At 40.8% G+C, this 27,464-nt stretch overlaps 1 protein-coding gene across 1 annotated transcript; it reads right to left on the bottom strand.

Annotated features, from left to right (window-relative positions):
• Window positions 1-1,968: 1,968 nt before the first annotated feature.
• Window positions 1,969-10,532, bottom strand: LOC110939021. The gene is made up of 6 exons (XM_035989955.1): window positions 10,472-10,532; window positions 9,885-9,941; window positions 3,966-4,463; window positions 3,540-3,680; window positions 2,399-2,883; window positions 1,969-1,998 (listed from the first exon to the last, which is right to left on the bottom strand). Exons 1-6 carry the CDS (start codon window positions 10,530-10,532, stop codon window positions 1,969-1,971), a joined length of 1,272 nt encoding a protein of 423 aa, XP_035845848.1.
• Window positions 10,533-27,464: the final 16,932 nt, after the last annotated feature.

Consider the following 27,464-nt stretch of genomic DNA (forward strand, 5'->3'; position numbering starts at 1 on the left):
GATACGATACGATATTTATCATATAAAAATGATTAACGATGTATAAAAAAGTTTGTAAGACATACTTACTTTTTTATTTATTTAAAATAGAAAACTTATTTTTTTAATAAAACTTTGTTAAAACGATTAATATTGTTTAGGCCTATACGCGTCATTTATAAAGGGTCAAAAAGACATTTTTACCCCTAGTTTGGGTTGCGTATAGCACCCAATCCAGGGTAAAATGGTTTTTTTACCAAACTTGCCCCATATATACGTCACATACAGGACTATACGCGGCGTATAGTTCCATATATACGCCACATCTAGGGATAAGCATAATTTCCCACACCTTAAAGTTTCAACATACAAACTTGATGCTTAAGATGTCTCATTCATCTTGACTTTAAATATTAAATAATTATTATATTAGTCAACAATTATTTAAAAGATTTCCAACATGATGATCAAACCGGGTCAAGTAATAATCAACGAGAAGAAGGTTGAAGGTCCAGGGCCAGAGAGAGGACATAACAAGTCGCGAGTAAAGTGCTTTCGGTGTGAAGAGTTTGGTTACTTTGTCTGGGAATGTCCAAAGTCAATACCATAGAATGAGGAAGCTGACTCTAGAAGATTATATGATGGTAGACGAGGACTCTATTAAGATTAAGGGGGAGATTAAAAAAATTCAAATTGGTAGGATGTTTATTAGTTATGTCTGGATAAGTGCATGTGGTATGTTTATCCAGCGCAGTCATTATTCCTGCTTAAATCGGCCAGGATAGTGGCTTGGTGATGAAGTAATATTTAGTATAAAATAGAGGATTAGAAATCTTGTATTTGTGTGCTTTTGGTTTTAATAAAAAGAAAAGAGTCTTGGTGTGTTCTAAACATGTACTTTTCATTGTGATCCTCATGTTTAGTTTTTTTCTCTCTTTTTTTGTACTTCACCAATTCAAAGTTGAAGTTTATATTAAATTAGACAGCCATTACCTATTCTTTTTATCTGTTTCTCCTCCTAAATGTAAGTTTCCTGGTAACAATATGTATAATATGAGAGGGATAGGTTTAACGATCAGGTTAGGACATAAGTACTATTACTATCATCTATCGACATAGATATATCCCAGCATTGTTCCAACACAAAAAAGTTGGATATGTTACCTTTCCTACATAAGTCAATATAAACATATATTCAACTGTCTAAATTGCATAATTACAATAATGCGAACTGATGGACGAAAAAAAAAGAAAGAAACTCTAAATTTTGAAGGAAATTAAGTTGGGGATTCAGTTTTATTTCAACAACAAATTTAACACCCGAAATTAATTGACAATGAATGATACAAAAGCAGTCTTTGAAGTACACAAGCCTTGGATGGAATCACTGGTTACAATGCTTAGTAAAGGATATGTTTATCTGGCTTAAAGAGAACTCTAGATCGATATGCCGAGTAAAAAACATTCTTGAAGAGACTAAATTGCACTGCGACGAATATAATGACTGGAATGCCAGCCAAACAAGTGATAGTGATTGGAACCCATTCCAACTTTTTGTTGTAAAGTATAAAAAAACTCGCACTAAATGCAACCATCATGGTTACAATAGAGAGTAAGAGTGTTGCAAGACCACACACTAGTTTGGTAGGTAACCACACCATGAAATCTTGTTCGGCATAATTGGAAGTCAGGATAGATAAGAAAATAAGAACGGATGTTGATGAAGCTATTAAAGATACGGCATCTGAGATAGCATAAATAATGAAGGATGGTTCTTTGCGGAAAAAAGGTATACCTTTGTTCTGGTTGTATCCACCAGGGATTGTAAAAGCCCCTGTAAATACAATGGTGGCTATGAGGGTTGTAACAAGCATACATTGAGTTGCTGTTTGTGTCATCCACTTCTTGGCATCTTTTAATAGGACTTCATGTTTTTTGGTGAACAAGTCTTGTGGTGTCATACCATCTCTATTCTTCTTTTTTCTATAATCAGGTGGGATCGATCATTTGCTCTATCTCCTGCAATATATACCAAGTCATTATAAGGTGTCAAAAATGATTTTCTTCACCTGTCAAAATGGTTTGAGTCCAAACATGTTACTTTATTATAGTGGTCAGACTTGGTTGATCTATAATTTATTACGATTACATCTTTTGTATCTTTAAAAAGGCGTAAATCAGTTCTAAGAATCATTACAGAAAGTTTATTATTACGATTATAACCTAACTAATTTATAAGATAAAATGATCTAGAATTTGTATATATTGTACATGCATGGGCTGACTTTAGATGTGCCCGTATCCTTCTATATGTTACAATTCCTTTTTAGAATAAAATTGGTTGGTTCATCAAGTTGAACTTATGGATGAACATATAAAGAAAGAAAGATGATACATAAGCGTGACCAGGAAGAAATACCTTGAACCATAATAACTCCCGTTGCATTTGTAAAGCAGGTCCAGGCACATCTTGAAGTCGGTTTGGCTTACAACTCTTTGCGACCATATGCAACATGTTATTATCCTTTATGTCTTTTATAGGTGTAATTAAATCTTTCATAGCGCCAATTTCATATAGCAACTTATAGATTTCAATATGACGACGCTTGACCGCCAAGTGAAATATTGTTTTCCTTTTGTCATCTGTTTTCCATATTAGATCAGGATATAGTCGAATGAGCTCAACTATAAACTTTGTGTTGCCCACTTTAGCAGCATGAAAAAGTACTCGGTAAGGGTAGACTTTTATTAATGTATCTTCCTTCAAAATATGTGGCCCTTTGAGTATTTCATCAATTACACTCCTAGGCATTCTGGCAATTCTTCCCCATATTACTCTTAAAAATTCCAGTGCGTAGTGTTTGTCTTCAACGCGCCACACCTTCTTATGAAGCACTTCAAAAACTGAGAACCAAAACCAAGAAGACCATCATATCACATTTAACATATGATAGTACTGGTTAAAGCTCCTATCACTTATACGTGAAGCTAACCACTATTGGCTTTTATACTACATTATCATGGACATAAGATATTGTCTTAGAATGTTCTAAACCATACCTAACATGGCCATATGGACAGCTCTATGAACTTACATTATCACGAACAATCATTTATGTTCTTCATAGTTTTGAAGTGGACTGCTGAGCTCTTAGGAGTTAGGAAAATTAAAACACAGAGATATTCCTTGAAGTTTAGATTTAATATATTAGGTTTGAATGAGATTAAGTTTAAGTTTAATATACCTATGTCAAGGATCTTAAATCATTTTTACGATATAGAGTTATAGACCAAATAGACAAACATAAATATACCAATGTTGATGTCGAAGAATACTCAAAGCTACTAATTTATATTCGTTGGAAAGGTTTGAATTGTCATGCTCTGCCCTTACTGGGATATGAACAACAAATGTACGTGAAATATCAGAAATCACAAGTACAATGCCGTCAATGATGTAGCACGATCAATCCTCAACCAACTGATTGATCATTATTTGAATAACCCAAAAATCAACTTGCTTAATATGTGTTGTGTAGAGTTGAAGAGCATATACTTACTTGAGTTGATTTTGGATACAATACTTCCATCCATCAAATCAAATGCCTCTCTCGTCTCAGCCAAAGCTAATAAAACTTTATTAAGCAATACCCTTTTGAGAATGAGTTCTGGGCGATCATTCACTATCTTCAGAGCAACATCTACAAAAGAATTGGAGGTCACTTTATGAGAGGAATTGCAATGAGTAACAACCAACCAAAAACTTGTAAACAGAGAACATGAACTTTTTGGAAGGAAATCCCAAACCATGCAAGAAGGTCAGAAGTTTTCGATTTAACCACTGACACATAAATAGTTTATGGATGAAAATTTCGTTTTGTATCCAGACTCATTAGGAAACGTAGAAACTACAAACTCGTGGCTACAGCTATAGGTATGTTTAAAACTATAAAAATAACTTAAATTGTTAAGAACTTAGTACTTACCGAAGATTCCAGCTTCAACACATCTTTGTAGGACCCATCCCCGACTCTCATGTGACCAAAAATCGCCCGACATTTTGTTAGAGATACCATAAAGATACCTCACCATGGCAGGCTTTCCATATAAAGCAGCCATGTAGAGTGGCATCTCTCCCCTCTTACCAGGGATATCCATCAATGTAGGATGCTTTTCCACCATTATCCTCGCGGCTTTTTCATTACCCGCCATTGCTGCTAAATTCAGGGCAGTATTGTAGCTTCTATTCTGTAACTCCAGATCCTTTTTCTCCATCAAATTTACGAGATTTATCACAAAATCTTCCACACCCTTGGTGCTTTCTGCTGATGCTTCAACATGAAGCAGCGTTTCCTCGTTTTCAGTGATTGCAAAACGTATCAGATCTCCGTTTCTTTTAAGGATGGATTCAGCAGCCTTCCAATCTCCTCTGATTGCCGCTTGGTAAAGTGGAACACCAATACTTATGTACTTTTCTCTAGTACCTTCAATTTAAACAATTTTGTCAAACTCAGTTTCCCTCAACTTGAGGTTTACCGGTGCTTGATGTTACCTCACATATCAACTTCAATAAAAAGATGTGCATGTAACGGAAGTTAATGGGTCTATTATGTAAATAGTTAGAATTGTAGTTTATGTATTATATGTAATTAATTAATATGTAGTAGAAGGGTCGAATATGTAAACCTTTGTATTTATCTTAGGGTTGCGGTGGTAGGATAAAAGTCACGTCGCTTCATATGTATGAAAGTTATAATCCCTACACATCCTAAACTACAAGGGTTATATGGTAATTAAAGAAAAGAGTGGCGGTTACAAAGTTGAGGGACTATTTGTGACTAATCAGAACTTGGTAACTACCACCCCAAGGGTGGCGAAATCCCTTTGGGAGGCACCCTTAGAATCGATGGCAACCACAAGGATTCAAGGGACATGTCTTTTCAATCAAAGGACACACCTCTTCATGTTTAATTACATCCACAAGATCAAGAGACGCACCCATTCGTGAAGAGACACATCTCTACAATCGCACCTTTTAGTTACTTATAAATAGGGCTTTAGATTTCAATTGTAATTCAATTTCATGTACTCAGATATTCAGTTTATATTCAAGTTATTCGATTGTCTAGAGATCAAAGATCCATTGGGGCCAACAATTGGTATCAGAGCATCAGACTCTAGGCATCGCAGGGAATCCGCGATCAGGTTTTATTGTTCTTTCTCAATTCGCAAGTTAGTTTTATTTTCGGTTCAGGGTCGAACCAGGGGTTAGGAATCTAGGTTTTTTTTTTTTTGCAGGGTTTAGTGCGAATTAGATTGTTTGATTATTACGCGTTTCGGGTTATACGCGGATTAAAGATTTGAGAGTTTGTTGAATTCAAGGGAATTGAATTTACCGGTACAGTGGTTTCGTATTGGTGGCCAAGAAACTTTAGAAACTAGAAAGTAAGGGTTGTGAGAATTCTAAGTTAGCAATCAGACTAAGGTTTCGCGAGTGTATCGAACCAAGTACAAAAGCGCAAGACATGGTTCTTTTGTTTCATTTGGAGGGCCAGGAAGAATCAAAATTTAATCCGATGGTTATACGCGATTAGTTTTATTCGCGGGTGAAGGTTTGAAGGCCAAATTCATAGTATAGAAAAGAAAATTGAGCGAATCAATTGGGAAAAAGAAAATCGAGGGAGTCGATCGTGAAGAAGAAGCGAGTAAAGACGGAATCATTCGAGTGATTCGAAGTGTGTTCGAAGAATAGAATTACCAAGTGAAGGCTCGAAGGTTTTTTCAATTAGAAACAAAGTGCAATGCGGAATAAACAATTGTAGATGCAGTGAATGCAAAGAAACACAATGATGCAACAAATGCAGAAAAGGGAAAATGATGTAGTGAATACAGGAAACAAGAAGATAATTTGAAGTGAGTGCAGAAAAAAGTGCAGTGATTGTAGAAAAAAATGAAGCAGTGAATGCTGGGAAATACATGCAGTGAACGCAGAATTTGATATAGTAATATGGAATAAAACAATTCAGTGAGTGGATCTGGAAAAAGTGAAGAATCCGTGAGGGAAGCAATCAATGATGAAGAACCCGTTGTGAGAGACAACCGTGATGACGAGATTAAATCTGTGATAGATCAAGAAGAAGATACGCATATCCTATGACTGGGTCAGAAAAAATGTTGTGTGATACAACCGCAAGAGAGATCTGAGTGAGTCAGTTTATCAAAATCTATGCGAGATGGATTCCGATCATGTGATATGATGGTGGGGAAGTTAATCAAGACTGGGTTGAGTTCGTGTTGAGACAACTACACAAGAAAAGGTTCGTGTGATACAAATCAAGTGCGGTCAAGACAAGTGTGAAGCAAAATGTTCGTGTGAACGAGTTCAAGTGAAACAAGGTTCGTGAGGAGCAAGGTTGGTGAATAAGAAGATCCGTGTGAAACATTGGATACCGAGGAGTTTCAAGAAAATGGAATCGATCAAAGTTCAAGATCTACAACTCAAGGATGTTCGTGATTAGGGGGTGAATGAAAGTTATAATCCCTACACATCCTAAACTACAAGGGTTATATGGTAATTAAAGAAAAGAGTGGCGGTTACAAAGTTGAGGGACTATTTATGACTAATCAGAACTTGGTAACTACCACCCCAAGGGTGGCGAAATCCCTTTGGGAGGCACCCTTGGAATCGATGGCAACCACAAGGATTCAAGGGACATGTCTTTTCAATCAAAGGACACACCTCTTCATGTTTAATTACATCCACAAGATCAAGAGACGCACCCATTCGTGAAGAGACACGTCTCTACAATCGCACCTTTTAGTTACTTATAAATAGGGCTTTAGATTTCAATTGTAATTCAATTTCATGTACTCAGATATTCAGTTTATATTCAAGTTATTCGATTGTCTAGAGATCAAAGATCCATTTTGGGGCCAACAATGTAGGCATGTCAATGGATTGGATATTGATTAATTAATCCAATGGATCGATCCACTTATTCAATTAATTATATGGATCGATCCATGATCCATCCGGATCGATCCATTACTAATTAAATAAAGTAGAAAAAAGAAAATGTCTTGATGATCCCTACAACCAATCCTGTACGCTCACAACTCTTAACACATATAACCCAAACCAACACCATATACTTACCTGTATCTATAATTAATATAGTCTCTATGTATATAGGTGGAGCCGGTGGGGAGATATGAAACAAGAGATTAGTTGCCAATCGTTGGCGACATGGAGCGAGTAGGCAGTGGCGGAGGCGGCTGCAGCAGCCTCATGCTCCGGCCATGGTAGAGCTTTTGTTGGTCGTTTGACTTCTGACGGTCAACCAGTTTGTGAGTGCTTTAATTGCTATAATGGACCTGATTACTCTCTATATTCTCGTGAATGTGATGCGTAGCCGGGATGCAGTCACTTTAGGAGGATACATAATCTTCGGTGTCGGGTCAGCCCAACATCTAAGTGCAGCGGTTTACGCTCTTTCTTTTGGAAAATCTTCTTCGATCCCCGTCGAACGCCCTCGCTTCCATACCATTCTAGAATTTTTAAGAATTTTATTTTTATTTTTTTAGAATGTTTTTGATTTTTTGGGTTTTTTATTTCTTTTATTGTTTTTTATCTTTTTTTGAATTTTTTGTGTTTTTTAGAGTTTTTGTTATATTTTTTTAATATGGATCGATCCGGATAGTCATCCATCCATTTAAAATTATTTGGACATGGATCGGATCACGATCCATTATGTTGGATCATGGATCGGATCATGATCCATTTAAGTTGGATCATTAATTGATCGGATCATGATCCAATCCATATCCATCCATTGATAGGCAATCATCTGTATATATATGTATTGAACAAGCAAGGTTTCAATTCAGATTGATTCCTTGCAATATTACTCAATAAAATTTATTGTTTAATTCTCAATTCTTATTCTTGTTCATAAACCTGTGATCTTGGGCTACATTAACAACTTGGTCAACTGGTTAATTACCTTTACTTTAGTTCTGGAATGTTAGTTTCACAAGTTTCAAGTCGGAGGGTTAAAAGTGTAAACAGATGATAGTTGTGGGTTAAATTTGTAAATAGGTTGTTAATGAGGCGTTAAAAACCTATTATTCATTTTGGGGGTATAATTAAGTTAGAATCAATAGAAGTTGATAATCGTTTCGCGAATCTGATTTTGTTGTTTTGATCTTCTCTGGTGCTGAATTCTTCAACAAAAGAATCTGATTGTCATTGGATTTAATGGGTGTTTGGGATTGCTGATTTAAGTTACTTATTAGGTTATTGACTTTTTAAACAGTTAAAAGGTGTTTGACATGAAATTATTATGTGGTGGGAAAGTCACTAAGTCACTCTATTATGACTTATTAATTTTTCCAAAAAGTCAATAAATCACTCTATTATGACTTATTAATTTTTCCAAAAAGTCATAAGTTATTTAGAAAAGCTCAGCCAAACATGGCCTATTGCTTTAAAAATAGACATTGTATACCTTTTACACGATGGAAGGTAGTAAAGGAGAGATCAACAAAAGAAGCAGTTGAGAAATTACCTGTAAGTAGTTCTAAACAAGGTAGGATTGGTCGTGGTGGGACTGGTACGTGGTGGCGTTGATGGTGGCCTTACAGGAATGTGAAAAAAAGGATGAGCATGGCTTGTACTTGAGTTGCTCATCTTTTCGGCACGCTGCAATGTCATAGCAATTAGTAAGTAATATAACTTGAATATATAGAATTATAAGAACAGTATGAGCATAGCCTGTACTTGTGTTCTTTGAATCCTTAAGCAATGCTGTTCTTACTTATCAACTGAGATCTGGAAAGCTAAGACCTGAATTTATAGAAGTTCACTGAAGTGAAGTCAACCTCCATAAGTCTATTTATTAATTGCTAATACCTACCCAGTAAACACCAACTCTGGAATATAAAATTATTAAGTAAATATTATAACTGATTGCATAGTTAACAGATTTATTAGTTAATATATAAAAGGTTAAACAATCGTAGAGTTCTAAAATTTTCAAACATGTAAAGTTTATAAAACCTGAAAACTAAAACAGAAAATGCAATAGCTTATAGTTTAATCATTACAACTAGTTTTTTTTGAAGTCGCGCGTTAAGGTGAAACTGAGCAAATGATAATATAAAACAAACATGATTTTAAAATAAAACATGTTGTTTAGACACCCAGGCCATTAGAACGGTTTAGTTTATCATCATACCGTTTTATAATATCAAATAAATGCTTTATTTTGAGTACAACTTCGTTTTTAACAAAACTTATAACGGAATATCAGGTAAAAAAATCAAGCACAATTACATACACTAGTACAGATTTGATCAAATGATGCGGGTAAATTGGCTATAAGATGCGGTTCTGGACCCGCATCTTATGGCATAGCATTTTATGGCTATAAGGCAAAAGATGCGGGTCTAAGAGATGCGGTTCTAGACCCGCATCATTTAACAATTTAAGCAAAAACTACTTTTTTCCAATATGTTCAAAAGATGCGGTTATAAAAACCGCATCATTTGGTGTTTAAGCAAAAACTATTTTTTTTTTCCAATATGTTAAAAAGATGCAGTTCTAAAAACTGCATCATTTGGTGTTTAAGCTAAAAATAAATGTTTTTTTTTGTTCAGTTTCCTGAAAATTTAATAAAAAAAATTCTAATAAATTCCCATTATAAACTGGTTATCTAAGAATGAAAATAAAATATATAAAAAAATAATAAATGAAACCAATATTAAATAACTCAATAATACAAATTACAAAGGTTTCAAAGTAACACACGCAATTACAAAAGTTTCAAAGTAACCCAAATACATATATATTTAAAAAATAAATTTGATATACAATAACTTTCTGTTCTGAACTAATGTCATCATACTTGCAACCCAAAATGACGTCTTCAATTCATTTTTGCATCTGGAACCGTAGAAATTGCCTAACAAAACATAACATTACATTAATAAAATGAAGCTTAAATGCATACGCAAGTGTACATATGTATAAAATGGAATCTTTATATTCAAATGTTAAAATACTATCATACATGAAGACATGTAGTTCCAAATCTACCCTAGATACGCACATAAAACATGAAGATCCAAATCCACAACCTACAACAAGTCCAACAATACTACGATCAACCAATATATATACCAAATCCTAAATCACAAACTATACAAAAAGAATTTATCAAACCATGCAAAAAGCATTCATCTAATGCTAAGATATACATGTCTTATGTGATAATCAAAGTTAATGAGTTACAAATGTCTTGGTTTGGTTGAACCATATATACAAACACACACTAGTAGAAAACATACGTGATGTGGCAGCAATGACAATTTACAATACGGTAGTTTATCAATCTAAGATGATACGGGTCAAATGGGTCTAGCTAACAAAAAAAGATTGAAATATATTTATTGGATTTAAAAAAGTATCATTTATATAAACTCAAAAAAGTACCTTTGAATTTTCGTAGCCCCACTACAAGCTTTCTTGGCATCCATACTCCCACGAATATCATTTAGTATCCATAGAAGTAATCAGATAGTTAATCTGGATAAAGGGACATAATAGATGCAAAACCAAAGTCAAATGCTAGTTTTGAATTCTAGAATCTAGAGTTAAACTTTTACCTTCTAGGATTAAGTATTAATAACAATGTCATTAATAGAAGCAATTATCATTCAAAAGACAATAATCCTCAGTTTAATCAGTGGTTGACGATAAGCAGGTACCGGTACCAGCACCAAAAATAATCAATACGGTACGAAACTGGTATTTATCGGTAAATCAACCAAAATACTCGTACCGGTATCATCGGCACGGTTTGGTACCGGTACCCAATACCAAATGCTCCCTCTTTATACATCACTATGCTTAAGTACCTTGGGCAACCAATGAAAAAATTTCAAGATATAGTTCAAAATATATTTGTACATAAATTAACATATGTAAAAGCGCCATTTCATAATTTTCAAATTAAAGCAACTCAATGCTTTTAGTTGCTGTTGAAACAATGGTTAACACAAGGATAACCAAGAGGGTTGTTTCACTTATGGGGTTCAACCTCTTCTCTTGCTCGTATCGGTGGCCTGAGATCTGCAAAACAGTAAACACCGTTAGTCTCGTTAAGAGGGGGGAAGAGGATTTTCCCTCTTAACCAGGCTCCGGCGTGAGAATAAGTACTGCTTTGAGAGGAATAAAACAGTGTGTGTATAGAGTGAGTAAAGAGAGCCAAGATCCTCAACCTGAATGATGAAGGGTCCTATTTATAGCCGGATGGTGAAGAAGGAGGAAGCAGCTGTGCCAGCTGTGGGTGCGCGCCAGCTGTCCGACCAAGGGGAATATCCTCTTGGTCTGCTCTGTCGCGAAGGGTGTAGTGGTACACGTGGCGTCCTTGTATTCGCTTGCGCTGGGTACCTCGTACTGGTCGCGTCAGCCCTGCTCCCTGGATTGTCGCAGGCCTATGTGGCCTTCTCTCAATGGTGACACGTGTTGTCCTTTATGTTGGGCAAAGCATCTTTGATGCCAGCTGTGAACCGCCTAGATGCCTTCTGGAAGATTCTAGAAGGTTCTGGTGACATGGGTGCCTTGTGTGCACAAAAGTGGTGTGGTCCCTGCCATGTAGGCAGGGAATTGGGACCATACCTCTTCAAGTCCCCCCAGTCCAGTGTGCCTTCTAGTTGAGTTGATCGTCTAGGAAGGATTCTGGACTTATGAGAGTTGTGAGTTCTATGCATCGCGTTGAAGTTGATGAATATAAAGTGAGCCGAATGGACGCATGCTGCATGGGTTTTGGCCCTTTGAAAAAAGTGAGCCAAATGGACGCATGCTGCATGGGTTTTGGCTTTTTTGGGAAAAGTGAGCCAAATGGACGCATGCCGCATGGGTTTTGGCCCTTTGAAAAAAGTGAGCCAAATGGACGCATGCCGCATGGGTTTTGGCCCTTTGAAAAAAGTGAGCCAAATGGACGCATGCCGCATGGGTTTTGGCCCTTTAAGAAAAGTGAGCCAAATGGACGCGTGCCGCATGGGTTTTGGCCCTTTGAAAAAAGTGAGCCAAATGGACGCATGCCGCATGGGTTTTGGCCCTTTAAGAAAAGTGAGCCAAATGGACGCGTGCCGCATGGGTTTTGGCCCTTTGAAAAAAGTGAGCCAAATGGACGCATGCCGCATGGGTTTTGGCCCTTTAAGAAAAGTGAGCCAAATGGACGCGTGCCGCATGGGTTTTGGCCCTTTGAAAAAAGTGAGCCAAATGGACGCATGCCGCATGGGTTTTGGCCCTTTAAGAAAAGTGAGCCAAATGGACGTATGCCGCATGGGTTTTGGCCCTTTGAAAAAAGTGAGCCAAATGGACGCATGCCGCATGGGTTTTTGGCCCTCTTGTGTTTCCTTCTGTTGGAAGTTTGGTGGTTATGGGGAAGTGTTTGGTGTGACCGTCTGACGTCCCTGTCTTTTCGGAGGCGAACAGTTGCTTTTGCAGTGGCTTTCTGTCACATCAGCAGACCCTGTCGCCCATGCTTCCCAAAAAAAGAGCCGACGTCTTCTCTCTCCTGTGACGTGTCAGTCATCTATTGGGCGCTTTTCCTGTTCCCTGACGTTCCACTACCCATCAAAATGTGATGGGTATAAATATGGGGCGGTTATCTCTTTCTTCCCTCATTTTCGAATTCTAAGTGTGATTTCTCTCTATCTTCTTCTTGTTTGTTCTATCTTTCACATTCTCACATCATCTTCTTCTTGACTTTTATCATGGCCGAGAAGAATCCAACTCAAAAGAAAAGGAAGCATAGAGGTAGGGCTCCTCCTGGTCCAGACCAGGCTGTGATTAACTGGAAGGAGGAGGAATTTCAGATGCTTGTGAGGGGACATAACTTTCGTCCTGAGTGGGGAGCTCGTTACCCTCCCTCTGGATCCACTGCATTGGATGCCCCTCCAGGTTTTATCACGTTGTATGCTGCTTTTTTCCGGGAAGGCAATTTTAGGTTGCCGATTACGAAGTTCACTGTTGCTGTTTGGAGGGGTTATGGGCTCCATATTTCTCAGATAAATGCGATTGGGCTCCCTCGGATTACCCATTTCGAATTTGTCTGTAGGTCTTACCGTGTTGAGCCTACGTTTGAGATGTTCAACGCTATCTATAGCGTTTCGTATACCAGTGGGTTTTACTCTTTTCAGGCTAGGATGGGAGTTGCTCAGGTGTGTTCGGTTCCGATAAAGGGCATTCATGATTGGAAGCAGAAGTTTTTTTACATCCGCCGAGGTGTGATTCCGGCGGATATGTCATATCGGCAAGTGAGTCAAGGGATCCCTAAGGTGGATGTTCTTCTCAACTATGGTGATCAAGACTGGTTTAAGAAGATAACTGCGAAGCCGACGGCTATTTCTCAACTGGATGAGATGGCTTTAGTTGGTGCAGGGATGAGTTTGCTGTGGGTTCCTAAACATCCGTTGGGTCAGCCTGCGTATAGCCATAAGGGCAAATGTATTGTTCTTTCGTGTCTTACCACTTGATTATTTCCCTTTATGTTAACTATGCGTCCTTATTTTTGTTGCTATTTTGCAGTTGGTTATAGTTTGTTGAATGCCTTGGACCCTAAATCAGCGGGTGCCATGGTTGAAGCTATCCAGGCTGATGGGAATCCGACGTGGTTGGAGCAGATACGGGACCGTTTTCTGCATCCAACCGACGCTAGTTTGAGCAGATACGCGAATGAAGTTCTTGGTGAGGATGATTGGGATGACTTTGTCGACTCTGGTCGAGAGGAAGTCATTATCCTTTCTAGTGGAAGTTCTGACCGGGATGTTGAAGATCTAATGTCTCATTCCGCGCGTGCAGGTACCGCGCCTGGTGGTGTTGCGGAGCCGGTACATGAATTTGTTGAGGATGATGATGATGCGGAGGCGTCTGTTGATCCGTCTGCCCAGTTGGAGACGAGGAAGAAGGCAAGGACTGAGAGATCCGGAAGAAGGGAAGAGAAGAAGGAGGGCGGAGCTGCTGGATCTTCTCGTAAGCAACCTTCTACTCTTCCTTATCTAGATTATGTGGTAGTGTCTGATACATTGTCTGGCCTAGGCCCTGGGGAGGTGCGTCAGGGGTCGGATCCTGACGATAAGGCCACTTTGACTGAGCATATGAAGAAGAAAGCTCTCGATGATCACAAACGTCGCCTTGATGAGCAGGCTGCTGCTGTTTTTGCTGCCAAGAAGGCAAAGCTTCAGAAAGAGGTCCCCCCAGCGCCCTCAGAGTCTGAGATTGATTTGGGCGTGTTTAGTGGAGGTCGTGGGAATTTGTTGGAGGAGATATATGCTGCCTCTGCTCCTCTTCCTGGTAATTTTTCTTTCATTGTACGTTTGTCATAAAAGGAGGCTACGGCCGCGTTTAGGCGACCTTCGGTATCCACGTCCCGAAAGCCGGATCGCTCTTCGATAACACCGCCTATAGACATGACGTTCATATGGGAAATGCAGCGGTTATAACCAGCTTTAAAGCCAGCGTCACGAGCACGCTACTTGACCAAGTCCAAACCAGCTGCGGTTTCAGGAGCATCCATAATGGCCTGAACAATCTGCAACACAAGAATAATAAAGTCAGCGTATGGTCAACTTTTGGCACAAACATCACAACATACTTACATGCGCGATACCATGCCTCCGCATCCATTCACGGTCAGCCTCCAGTTGGTTATACGAAGAGGTCAGAGCATCTCTGGCCTCAACGGCAACATTGGCCCGCTCTTCCGCTGCAGTCATGCGGGCTGTGAGGTCAGTGACCGCGACCTCCCGGGTCTGAACCTCAGCCTGTCAAAGAGCAGAAAACAGTTTACTCAGTAAACATTTTCAAAAAGCAGGGAAATATAAAACAAAGGTAACAAGTCATACCTGAAGGCTGGCAACAACTTTATCCAAACGAATGCGCTCAGCATTCGCCTCTTCAAGAGCCTTGGAAGAACGGCTCTCCCTCTCTTCGGCCTCCTCCAAGGCCTTCGCAGCACGCGCCCCGGCTTCCTTGGCCTCATCAAACGCCTTTATGGCCCCGGCCTCCGCCTGCTGCGCTTTAACCGCAATTGCCTCAGCTGCAGCTTTCTCTTTGCTCAAGGCAACGTTCGCTGCCTTGGCGTTCGTCAACTCCTGCCGAGCACGGAACAAATTGTCATTCTGCTTAGCCCAAGATTCATTCCACTTCTTGCGTTCGTTGGACAACTTTTCGTTCCAACTCTTGCGTTCATCAGAAAGGAGTTTGGCAAGAGTACGAACCTGTTTCAGCTGAGCAGTGGCAGCCCACTCCGAGGTCTGCTTCTGCTTCTCAAACGCAGCTCTATCCTTCTCAAGCTGCTCCGCACCCGCACGAGCAGCCTTGATCAACTCTTCCGCTTCGGCCCGCATGCGAGCAGCTTCATCCTCTCTGCGACCTAACACCTTGTAGTCTTCCAAAATGGCGTTAGCCACTATGGAACTTCCTACTAGCAAGGTGGAGAGTTGATTGATGCGCAACTCACGGGGGGCGGCACGGGCACGTTCCACTTCAAAGGGGGTACCCAAACCACCCAGAATCTCCTTACACGCAGAAGGGTCGTTGGAAATATCATCCCCCTGCATAACAGTCCAGGGGAGTCGGTGATAAACAGTACTTCGACCCTGGGTATAGGTGCGGTAATAATACTCCAATTCAGACTCCCCAGGCTGAATTAGAGGCCCATCATAACCCGCACCACCGGCAGATGAACCGGTACCCTTCTCACCAGCAGGAGACTTCTGCGGCTCAGCATCATGCTGCCGCACCTCAGCATCAGTTTTTTGCGGCTCTGCATCAGACTTTTGCTTCCCAGAATCAGAAAACCGCAGACCCAAATTATCACCCTCATTGGGAGAGATCAGATTGTTGGACGAATCAACGGTATCGAATATCTGGGTCGCGACCTCCTCTGCGGTACCCTCCGTTTGCACGGTCGAATCAGGCACCACCTTGACAAAGGGTGCCGAAGGTTCCTCTGACGCACCCGCACCTGCACCCGTGGCATGCGGAGGTGACAACGAAGCATCAAAGATAGAAAAATCTTTATCTTGAAGCTCTGCAAAACAAAGTCAAATAGCTATCAAAACACAAGTTGTACATAACACTTGAGACAAGCAATACAACACTTACCAACAGTACCCGCCGGTTTCTTTGATGTCGGACCAGTCCTCTTAGACTGCAACCTCTGACGTTTCGGTCCACCGGCACCAGCGGCCGTCTCTTCTACTTGCCTCTTCCCAGCACCAGACTGCGAGCCCGCAGCTGTACCCAAACCCTCAAGGGTATCAGATACTATCACATAATCCAAGTATCTACAGAAAGAAGAGTGAGAGATACCTGCCGCCTGCGGTACCAGATGAGGCACAACACTAACCTCCGGTATTTTCTTTTGGCGAAAGCGTACGCCTTTCACCGTTTGCCTCTTAGGCACACCCTTCGCATCAGGGTCCCCTAAGGCCCCAAGATCACCTGCATGAAAACCATCCAAGAGGTGAGTCAGTGCAACCATTATTGTTATCACAAGAATAAAGGATTCCTAAACATACCTTTGCCCCGCGGCAACTCAACTGCTAATGCGGCCTCAGTAGGCAACCGGAAGTTATCTCGAATGATAACATTAAACTCCTCCTCGCCATCCGCACAAACAACTGTTTCAACCTGGCCCTGGAAATCCGGGGCAAACATCCTCCATAACGGAGCATCCTCTGATAGCAAACGCACAAGTCAGTAACGCATACGGGGATAAGGAAGTTAAACAAATGAAAAGTACGTACCACCACTTTTCTCCCGCACCACGGGCTTTGACTTCTTGTTCCTCCTTGTCAGCATCATGCGCAACACCCACAACTGTGTGTTGCTCAGCTTCACCGACTCAATGGTCTGCAACTGCGGAAACCACTCCACCGACTTCGTGCTAGGGACTGCAATGGTCTCTGATATGATCGTATCGGTCACATTCCGAAACGTCATATTGCCAACAATCGCAGCAGCCTTGATGTAAAAGAACTTCATTTTCCACTTCGTCATCCCCTTGGGAGGAGTCATCAGCTTGGGACTACCCTCTCGTTGACGGAAAGAAAAGAACCCCAAAGACACCGTCATTTGATAAAACCGTCGGAAATCTCCAACGGTAGGCTCGATGCCAAGAGCACGAAAGGTGAATTCAAAATTTCGAATCCGAATCATACCAAACGGACTCAGTTGAGAAATGTGGACCTTGTACCACTCCAAAACCTCAACAACAAAAACAGTCAAAGGTAACCGGAGATTACAGTCACCAAAAAAGTCTGCCCACATGGTCACATAACCGGCCGGAGCATCGGCACCGGTGTCACCATCCGATGGGTAACAGGCCCCATATTCAGGGGGCATTTGGATATCACGAATCAGACGATCAAAGGTCTTCTTGGTCCACTTTAACACCGGTAAACCATCACCGGTGGCTCCCTCCTCTTCTTCCTCCGCCACCACCGGCGATGAAGGCTCCGGGTTTTCACCCTCCACATTGTGTGGACTTGATGGTTCAGCCATCAGAAATGTCGAAGAAACGAAAGAAAGTGAGTAGAAACACTAAACTCAGAAAACCTCACCGGAAACTTCAAACAATTGATCGGAGGAGACAAAGTAACTTCTTTTCTCTCACCGGCAAATTTTTTGAAATTTTGAACAAGTGAGGGGAAACCACGAACGGTTTCCCCTTATATACCCATCGCAATTAATGAGGAGGAAGAAAACGAATCATCACGTTCAAAAAGAACGAATTGCGCGACACCACGTGTCAAGCGCCGTTTCCGCTGACGGTTACCACGCGCGCGTGGCCGCCCACGCGCCTGACATAGGAGACGTTTACACTCCTTGCTACAGTGCATTTAATGCCTCGGGCAGTGCAAATGTCCTTTCATTTCAGCACATGCCAGATAATCTCACCAACTTCCACCAACTCACACGTGCGCTCAGCCACGTATGTAACAAAAAGCGACTACCTTATCCAATTGCAAGCGGTATGCGGTTTCTCTGGTATACTGCACCATAACCCATACCGCATATCGTTTTTTTTACATACCCCTAAAAATAGGCAAAAATATATGTCTTCACACTATAAGGGGGTATAATACCTTTCCGCACTACCCACGAGCATACGTGGAATATGCGGAAATGACACACACGAGCCCGTTCAGGTGTGTCAGATACTCAGAACCAGCATTGTTCTTTGGACTGAACCGCATCTCAGAAATAGGTAAACCGCATTGCCTTCATTCTCTTCAAGCTTCAAATCCCTCCTGTCCGGTTCACAACCACAGAGGGTACATGAACACCTTCTTTAACTTGAAGAAAGAAGGGAATGTACGCGCGCGCACATCAGCAACCCTGACTCCTGAACCTTCAAGAGCCGCATCCGAGCAACACACCCGTTTCGAGCGAATATGGGAATGCAAAACCGCAGACACTCATGAGTCACTGCGGACATAACCATAGCTTCCGGAAATGGTTGCTACGGTAGAGCCACAACTAACTCCACATCGAGGGACGAAACTACTCCAAGGAAAACTCCTCGATACTGGAGCGGGAAGGAAGGTGCCTAAGGAAGAGATGCAGACGAAATCCCCAATAATCATACGAGCCCTTGTCGAACAGCAAGCGGTCGAACAAGCGGTAACAAGTCTGCTTATGACTTTGTTACCCTACTTGTACGTTGGATAGAATAAACAATGATGGGCATTACCATGCCTATGATCATGTTTATTTGACCGTTATCCAGAATCACATTGTTCGACCAAACATGGCCAACAATGTCAAGCAACGAGGTAACCGCAAAGGACGTGCGGTTACTTGAGAGCTAATGGGAAGAACATGAACACCCACGAAAGGAATCATCATTAGATATCCAATCATGGGAACAACATGCTCTCTTCTTCATTCACCACTTTAAAGGTTGGGTCGAAGTTTGTGCACACCTTCAACCACATCTCAAAGATTGGTTCGAAGTTTGTACACTTCCTCCAACTAATTCCTACAGTTGGTTCGGCACACCAACAGGTGGCAACCAGCCAAAGGCTGAGAATTTCGCATCAGACGAAACATTTTCACCGGTACGGAAGAGGCGTCAAATGACCCTTCCAGACCTCCAGCTTGATTTACAAACAGAAAAGACCATCCACATGGTCTAGGATCTTCTCCAGACTCCAAACTACCTTCTAAACACCATAGTCCAGTACTCCTCCCACATACAACTTGTATGTGGCAGCAACACTAGACTGGGGGGACTTGAAGGGGTATGGTCCCAGATCTCGCGTCAGCATCGACCGCGAGTGACCATTACCCTTATCAAAAGCCCCACTAGCTAACAACCTACTTGTGCCCATGCGAGAACGCGTCGACACAAGGGTTGAAACCAATCTATCTAGTAACGAAGGAGGACTTACATGGAACATAAGAACGGTAGAGTGATGCGACATAGCATCACATCTGGTGTATGAAAACGGAAGTATTCACAGCGATGCGGCCTCGCACCGCGTCCAGTGAACAGTTCTATCAATACAAGGAAGCTGGATAACAGCAACAGTCACCGCAGGCGACGATGCGGCCAGCACCGCATCTCGCGTATTTCTTCATCACTAGCAAGAGACGCGATAACATCAGATGTTACCGCAGGCAGCGATGCGGCTAACACCGCATCCTATACGCTCAACAAGTGGGACTGACACCACAGTGCAAGTGGAACCAATGGCAGTCACCTGTCAGGTCTACGGAAGCGACAGACTGACGTGGCGTCGTCTCCACGGCCGACATGTCTGACACACCTGCAAAGGTGCAGCATGCCGTCAGTCTATCCATCCACCTCCTCCTTCACTCCTCGGCTATAAATATCAACCCCAAACCAGGTTTGAGGTATCTCTTCACAACTCCCTCACTACTACTACAATCTTACTTGCTTCCCAAGCAAACTACTGATTCTCACGCCGGAGAGTGGTAACAAGGAGCACCCCCCACCCCATCCTCCTTGTTACGAATCACGGTTTGTTTCCTTGTGCAGGAGATCAACCCACCGGTGATCCAGCCAGCGATCCTCGAGAGGAAGGGATTAACCCTTCTTGACGAGACCAGTGAGTTAACCCTGCCCGGTTAACCATTGTTTCATCAGTCAGGTCGGGTTGTTTCGAAGAAAATGGTCATTTTTAGTCGGAACGGGCTCGGACAAAATAGCTACAGGTCCAAATTGGTTATTTTTTGAAACAAGAACTAATAATATTTGTCTTAGATTAGGTGTAGTGGGTTATTCCTTCAAAACAAGTATAGTGGGGGTAGAAGACGATAGAATGGGAGAGAGTTCAAAGCTCAAAGAGAAGACAGATTAAGAGAACTATATATGTTGCTGATATAGATCATAATGTGAGTATGAATTCTATATTTTCATTCATTTACTTCTTTTGGTGAATGAAAATCTTTCAAATAGTTTTTTTATAAGTGTTAGATTTTTTTTCCTTAGGTCACCAAAGATTACTTGCTGCTTTTTTTTAAGTACCTATGGACAAGTAACTATTTTTTTCTTTAAATTTACTTTATTATTGCTAACTTTATGTTGAATTGATTATTTCAACATTTTGTATGTCATTACAAAGGTTCTTGACTGTCGAATTTGTGGCGATCCACAGTCGCATTTCTTGAATTTTGCTGATAAGAGTATGTAATACATTTTAGCTTATAAAGGCTCGTGTTTATTTATGTGTCCCTTTGTGTGCTTCTTTGCTCGACCTCTTTTCCTAGGTGAGAATGGAGTCGACCAATGTAGAAGTTACATACACACACATTAGACTACATGGTATGGTGATGGACCATCCTTGGAGGATGATCCGCCACGTAGGCGACACATCATAGTCCTCACTAAGATGGTCCATCCTCCAAAACTAGAAGGCATGGTAGGATGATCCTAGTCATAGTCCTTCAACACTTTTATGTTTTTTTATTTTTTTATTATTTTATTTTTTTTTAACATTTTGACAAATATACTAATAAAATATTTCATTAATATTAAACACACATTACATAAATATTAAAAAAAACATAAACTTTAAAAAAAAAGACTTAATAAAAATAAACATTAAAGTTAAATAATTTGATGGCTTTTCATGATGTCGTTTTTGTAGTTTTTTCAACATCGAACGTTTCGGCTCGGGTTCGTTCTCGACATTCATCATCATTATTTCCCATTCCTTAAGCCGAATTTTTTCATCGGAGATTCGGATTTTCTCATTCGACAATCGGACCTTTTCTTTTTAACTTCTCGTCCGATGCACGACTTTTTTCTTCGACGGCCCGCTCCTTCGCCTTCGACTTTTGGGCCGATATGTCGTTGTACACTTTTAGGTGTTCCATAACTCAACCATGTTCGGGTCCACCGTTTCCTTTCCTTTTCCCTTGGCCCGCTCCCTTTTTGTTTTGTCTCGGCCCGGTGGACGCTCGGCTTCACGTACGTTATACTCGTCTTCGTCATAGTCGGCGTCATCATTTTAAGTTAATGTGAATCGCGTCGATCCACCGCGCTTAAAACTACCCGTTTCGATGTTTTTTGGCGTTTCGCCATCGCCACCTCGTTAGGAATTGGGCGCCCATTTTGGGTCGTCTTTTACAACCATCCACGCGCGAACGTGAGGAAAGTTTGGAACCATGATTTTTGCTTATACTTTTCCAATGCCATTTTGAACACATCCTCGTCGTTCCACCCGCTACGGGGGTGTGGGGATCGGTTGGGGTTGAACGGGGGTGTGGGGATCGGTTGAGGTTGAACGGGTGGAAAGTTCCAAGCACCCCGCATCATCATTTGTTGAAGAGCTTGATTTTGGAGATTTGAGTGAATTGGTTGGGCGATTGTTGGAATGACGCAAACGCGTTCGATGAAAATTGTGAGAATGGTTCGGTTCTAGCGTGGATATATCCCGGAACCGAAAAACATTTGGTGGGGTCGGGATTGTGTGGGAGTATTCGGGTTGTTCGAAGGGAGTGTTTGGAGATATCCGGTGTTGTTGAAACGGATCCATGAAAATTACGTGTGGAAGAAGGTTGAGAGTGTAGTGAAGAGAGTGTAAAATTATAGGAGAAAATGAGAATTGAGATGGGTTAATTTTGGTGTGTTTGATAGTGAAAATGGGATGTTTAATTTATATAATTAAAATTATAGCCGTTTGTGCTTTATCAAAATATAGAAATTTTAATTTTTTTTTTTATTAACGGTCATATTTTTAATAGGGGGGCCCACACTTTTGCGTCGTCGCCAACGTCCATTTTCGGACGGAGAAGACGGGGACGGTAGGGGGCGGCACGGTGTTTGGACCGTCGCCGACCCGCGACGGGCCGGGGCCGACCCCCATACCGTATAGCCTTAGATGGTTTAATAAACTCTTTCTTTGTGAATTAATATGCAGTTTTATTTATTTATTTTATTTATACACTTTATAAATTAAATGGCCCATCCCACGTAGTACACGTGTTATGACCTTATAAAACCGAAGTGATAATTAGGTATTGTGACCTATACTACACCAATACGATACGATACGATATTTATCATATAAAAATGATTAACGATGTATAAAAAAGTTTGTAAGACATACTTACTTTTTTATTTATTTAAAATAGAAAACTTATTTTTTTAATAAAACTTTGTTAAAACGATTAATATTGTTTAGGCCTATACGCGTCATTTATAAAGGGTCAAAAAGACATTTTTACCCCTAGTTTGGGTTGCGTATAGCACCCAATCCAGGGTAAAATGGTTTTTTTACCAAACTTGCCCCATATATACGTCACATACAGGACTATACGCGGCGTATAGTTCCATATATACGCCACATCTAGGGATAAGCATAATTTCCCACACTGTAGGTCCCTGTTTCGCGGAGGATTACGAACCTAAACCTTGTTATACAAACCTACTAGCGAGTGCGGAATCCAAGCTAGCAAGCAAACCGAGTTAGTAGCAAGTAGAGAAACAAACACACAAAGATTCACCGATTAACACTAGTCGTATTAATGCAAATGAAGGTTCGGTTACAAGCTCAATGTTTACAGAAGTGTTCTATAAACTCTCTAAGTGTGTGTGTGAGTTCTGGGCAGAATGCTCTCTAAGCTTCTATCTCTCGGGTGTGTGAAAATGGCAGAACTCACTAACACTCAACACATGCATGGGTATATATACCCAGCTCAGCAGGTCTGCTCGAAGGATTCGACAGATGGTCCGAAGGATCATCTGTCGACCACATGTTACACGAAAGATCAGCATGGACCTCGAAGGATCATCCTTCGAGGTCTAATGGTCGAACCATGGTCGAACCATATCTTTCGATCACCTCGAAGGATCAGGTGTATCCTTCGAGGCTATCCTTCGATCAGAACATCTTTTAACTGTTGTCCAAGTCAAACCGGAGGATGGTTGACTTGGTCAACTTACAATACAAATCAGGACATCGTTTATATCAGACCGAATACAGACAAAGTACAGACACAAGTGCACCAACAAACTCCCCCTTGGCTGTAGCTTTGTCTTTGATCTCTAATCTTTGTCTTGTTCTTCTAAAAGTGTAGACTCGTCTTGAACTTCGACGGTCTTTGGTCTTCAAGTCTTCAAGACTCTGATGTCCTATCATGTCTTCAATGTCGGAGGGTCTTCAAAGTCTTCACGTCTTGAAAGTAGAAAGTGTATCAACAAACTACCCGTATCATGTAGGAAGTGTGTTGACAAACTCCCCTTAACATAAGCTCCCCTTGAGTTATGCTCGTGAAATACTTTAACTTTATGAAGTAAGATCCTTGTGGTGTTGATGATGGCCAGCGGCAACTCGATCATCTTCATCTTTGAGCGCCTTCTCGTCGTGTCTTCATTCCAAGGCTTGTCATTGACCATGTTCTCCTAGCCTTTAGAATCTGCACATGCAAGAAATCTAAACGCGTAATGAGAACAACTGCTTGGAATAGTATAAACAAATGACACACGAGTGACCATGTCAAAATCAAACACCGTCCGACAGTTTGAAAGTTTAATAAATTTATCAATTTTAAATTCTAACTTTCAAAATCTGCAAATTTTGACCGTTTATGAAGATTTAGTCAGTTCGGTTTTCAGTCAGGTTTCAGGTAACGAAGACTTGAGCTCCAACATCGTACGATCGAAAATAAAGCAGAAATAAAATCTTTTTGGCTTTTATAAAGTTTATATTAAAACAAGCCTAAAATCTTTTTGGTATTTTTGAAATTAAAAGATACAATTTAAAATCCTTTGAGTGTTATCAAACGACATCACCGCTAATGTCGTGCTGATATGCACCAAACGACGAAACTGTTTAAAAGAAATAATAAAAGTTAAACAGTAAATAAATAAATATATACAAACATTCTTTTTGCGAGTTTCGAGGGTAAGAGAATCATATCAGTGTACGGTCATGCCAAAACACTCTTGTTGTTCAGTTAGTTAACATTAAGATAAGCATCCTATAACAATTATCGGTATTGTTGTCCACTTAAGCTCAACTTATCAGATGTAATCATGTTTAGAGGATACGTTAATGTATGATTTATACTTACCGACCGGTGTTCATCCACATCACGACACATTCCCGTATCAAGGTATGCACGAGAGTTCATCTTACCGGTGAGTATACCGATTATCATCTGTTTGACCGTATAAATTGTGAGATACTCACTTATTTTGATTTGAAAACAAGTCCTATGTGATATAATCACTTATTGATGAGGAACTTGATTTTCGTATGCATGAGGGCACAGGTGCAAGTCGTGAACAGGTCAGTACTTCCGTACAGCAGAGAGACGAACTTGACACCCGGATAAATGTGATATTTTATCACTTATTTGAAATGGACATGTGATTGTTTATCACTTATTGAGGTCGAATGCAGTATGCAATATGTACACGTATGTATAGTATCATGGAAGATCTAGACTTGCGTCCCCGTTATTTTTCGGTAAAAGATACAACCATGATACCCAGATGATAAGCAGCATAAAGACCGAATATCTCAGAACCTCGGCAATCTATCAAACGAAATTTCGGTACTAAGACCATATGCCAATGAATGGTTCCCACCTGGTCTTCAGTCGATTAAGATTTATATCACCCTGCACACTTTAAAATGATTGTGAGCCTACCGATACATCTTATATAGAGCTGCTTATCGTTTTGCATTTAAGGTTTAAAGAGGTTTGGATAGACCACTGATGTACTATCATTTTCTCTTTTGCTCGCCAGGAAACTCATTTTTGTTTTCTATTGTTTTTGTGTTTTTGAATTTTTCGATGTTTTGGATTTTCCGATTTTTGGATTTACTCCCCCTAAAATCAACAAACTAAGATAAATTTAAAAACACAAAGGTATTTACAAAAATGATTTTCCGATGTTGGTTTTACTCTTGCTTGACCTTAATGCCGTTTACCAATAATAAAAAGTCAAATCTTGATTTGTCAAAAGCTTTGGTAAATAAGTCGGCACGTTGGTCATCGGTGTGGACCTTAACAACATCGATTAGCCTTTTCTCAAAGCAATCACGTATGAAGTGATATTTGATTTCGATGTGTTTGGTCTTTGAATGCTGCACAGGATTTCTAGTGATATCTAAAGCAGCAGAATTATCAACGTAAATAGGAGTAGTTAGGAATTCAAAACCGTAGTCCCGCATTTGTTGTTGATCCAAAGTACTGGGAGCAACAACTTGAGGCAGCAATGTATTCAGCTTCGCATGTTGATGTAGCTACACACGTCTGCTTCTTGCACTGCCATGTGACTAGGCGATTTCCTAAGAACTGACATCCAGCCGTTGTGGATTTGCCGTCGATTTTGCATCCGCCAAAATCAGAATCACTGAAAGCTACCAATTCAAAGTTATTATCCCTAGGGTACCACAGACCAGTGTCAGGGTACGCCTTCAAATAACGAAAAATCCTTTTAACAGCAGCAAGATGTGAGGCCTTCGGGTTAACTTGATATCTAGCAAGCAGGCACGTTGGTACATTATGTCTGGCCTTGATGCTGTGAGATACATGAGAGATCCGATCATGGCGCGATAGATAGAAGGGCTAACAGCTTCTCCCTTCAAGTCTGGAGTAATTCCGTGATTAGTTGGCAATGGGGTACCAATGGGCGTTGCATCAGACATCTGGAACCGGCTCAAGATGTCACCAACATATTTAGTCTGATGGATGAATATCCCAGACTCCGTTTGTTGTACTTGTAGGCCCAAGAAGAAGGTCATTTCCCCCATAGCACTCATCTCGAATTTATCCTGCATAATGCGCTCGAATTCCCTACACAAGACATCATTAGTAGAACCAAAAATAATGTCATCAACGTATACCTGTACTAGAAGAAGATCTCCATCTTGTTCCTTGATGAAAGAGTACAGTCGATAAGACCTCTACGAAAACCGTTCTCCAGCAGATAGTGAGATAAGGTTGCATACCAAGCTCGTGGTGCTTGATGAAGACCATAAAGAGCTTTGTTGAGCAACCAAACCGATCGGGATGGATAGGATCTTCAAAACCTGGAGGCTGTTCGACGTACACCTCTTCTTCAACCACACCATGTAAAAATGCACTTTTCACGTCCATCTGATAAACCTTGAATCCTTTGAAGGACGCATAGGCTAGAAAGATTCGAATGGCTTCGAGACGTGCACAGGTGCATAGACTTCGTTGTAGTCGATCCCTTCAATCTGACGAAAACCCTGAACGACTAAACGAGCTTTGTTTCGGATAACAACTCCGCGGTCATCCTTTTTGCATTTGAAAACCCAACGGGTACCAATCTTCTTGTATCCAGCAGGTTTTTCTACTATTTCCAGACACCCAGCTTCTGGAATTGTTGAAGTTCTTCCTGCATTGCTTCAACCCAAGCATTATCTTTCAAGGCTTCTTTCCACGTTCTTGGTTCTTCTTGTGAGACATAACACGCGAAGGACCAGTCGTTTTGTTGCCCGGATTCTCGAATAGCTGCATACAAGCCTGCATTGTTGTTGTTTCGCAACATGTTTCTTGTTTGTACGCCACTTTGCACATTTCCAATGATGTTTTGTTGAGGATGGGTATTATGAATCCTTGTTTCTGGATTATCTGGAACTGGAACATTTATACCCAGGTTGTTAAGATTAAGATCAACAACCAATTCAAGACCAGGAATTGACGAAGAGGATGATGCAGTAGCCTCAGCTGTTCTATGGCATCTACTGGAGGAGTACCCTCTGAAGTACCATGAACTGCTGTTGTAGGAGCTTCCTGATCTGCATCTAGAAATTCATCATCCTCTGAAGATTCGTTCAATTCGTTTGCATCATGAAAATCCTCATTGTTGAGAGTATTATTGTTCACCGAAGAAGATGGTTCTTGATTAACAAGAATTGGACGAACCACCGGTGAAACTGTTGCATTGTCACTCTCA

This window comes from Helianthus annuus, chromosome 5, assembly GCF_002127325.2.
Source record: "Helianthus annuus cultivar XRQ/B chromosome 5, HanXRQr2.0-SUNRISE, whole genome shotgun sequence".
Lineage (NCBI taxonomy): Eukaryota > Viridiplantae > Streptophyta > Magnoliopsida > Asterales > Asteraceae > Helianthus > Helianthus annuus.

Coding starts and splice junctions, on each gene's coding strand:
- LOC110939021 (XM_035989955.1), bottom strand. CDS start 10,532: ATGATATTCGTGGGAGTATGGATGCCAAGAAAGCTTGTAGTGGGGCTA. Junction 4,464..9,884: donor GACGTCATTTTGGGTTGCAA/GTATGATGACAT, acceptor TTTAAATTGAAG/GTACTAGAGAAAAGTACATA. Junction 3,681..3,965: donor TGTTGAAGCTGGAATCTTCG/GTAAGTACTAAG, acceptor ATTCTTTTGTAG/ATGTTGCTCTGAAGATAGTG.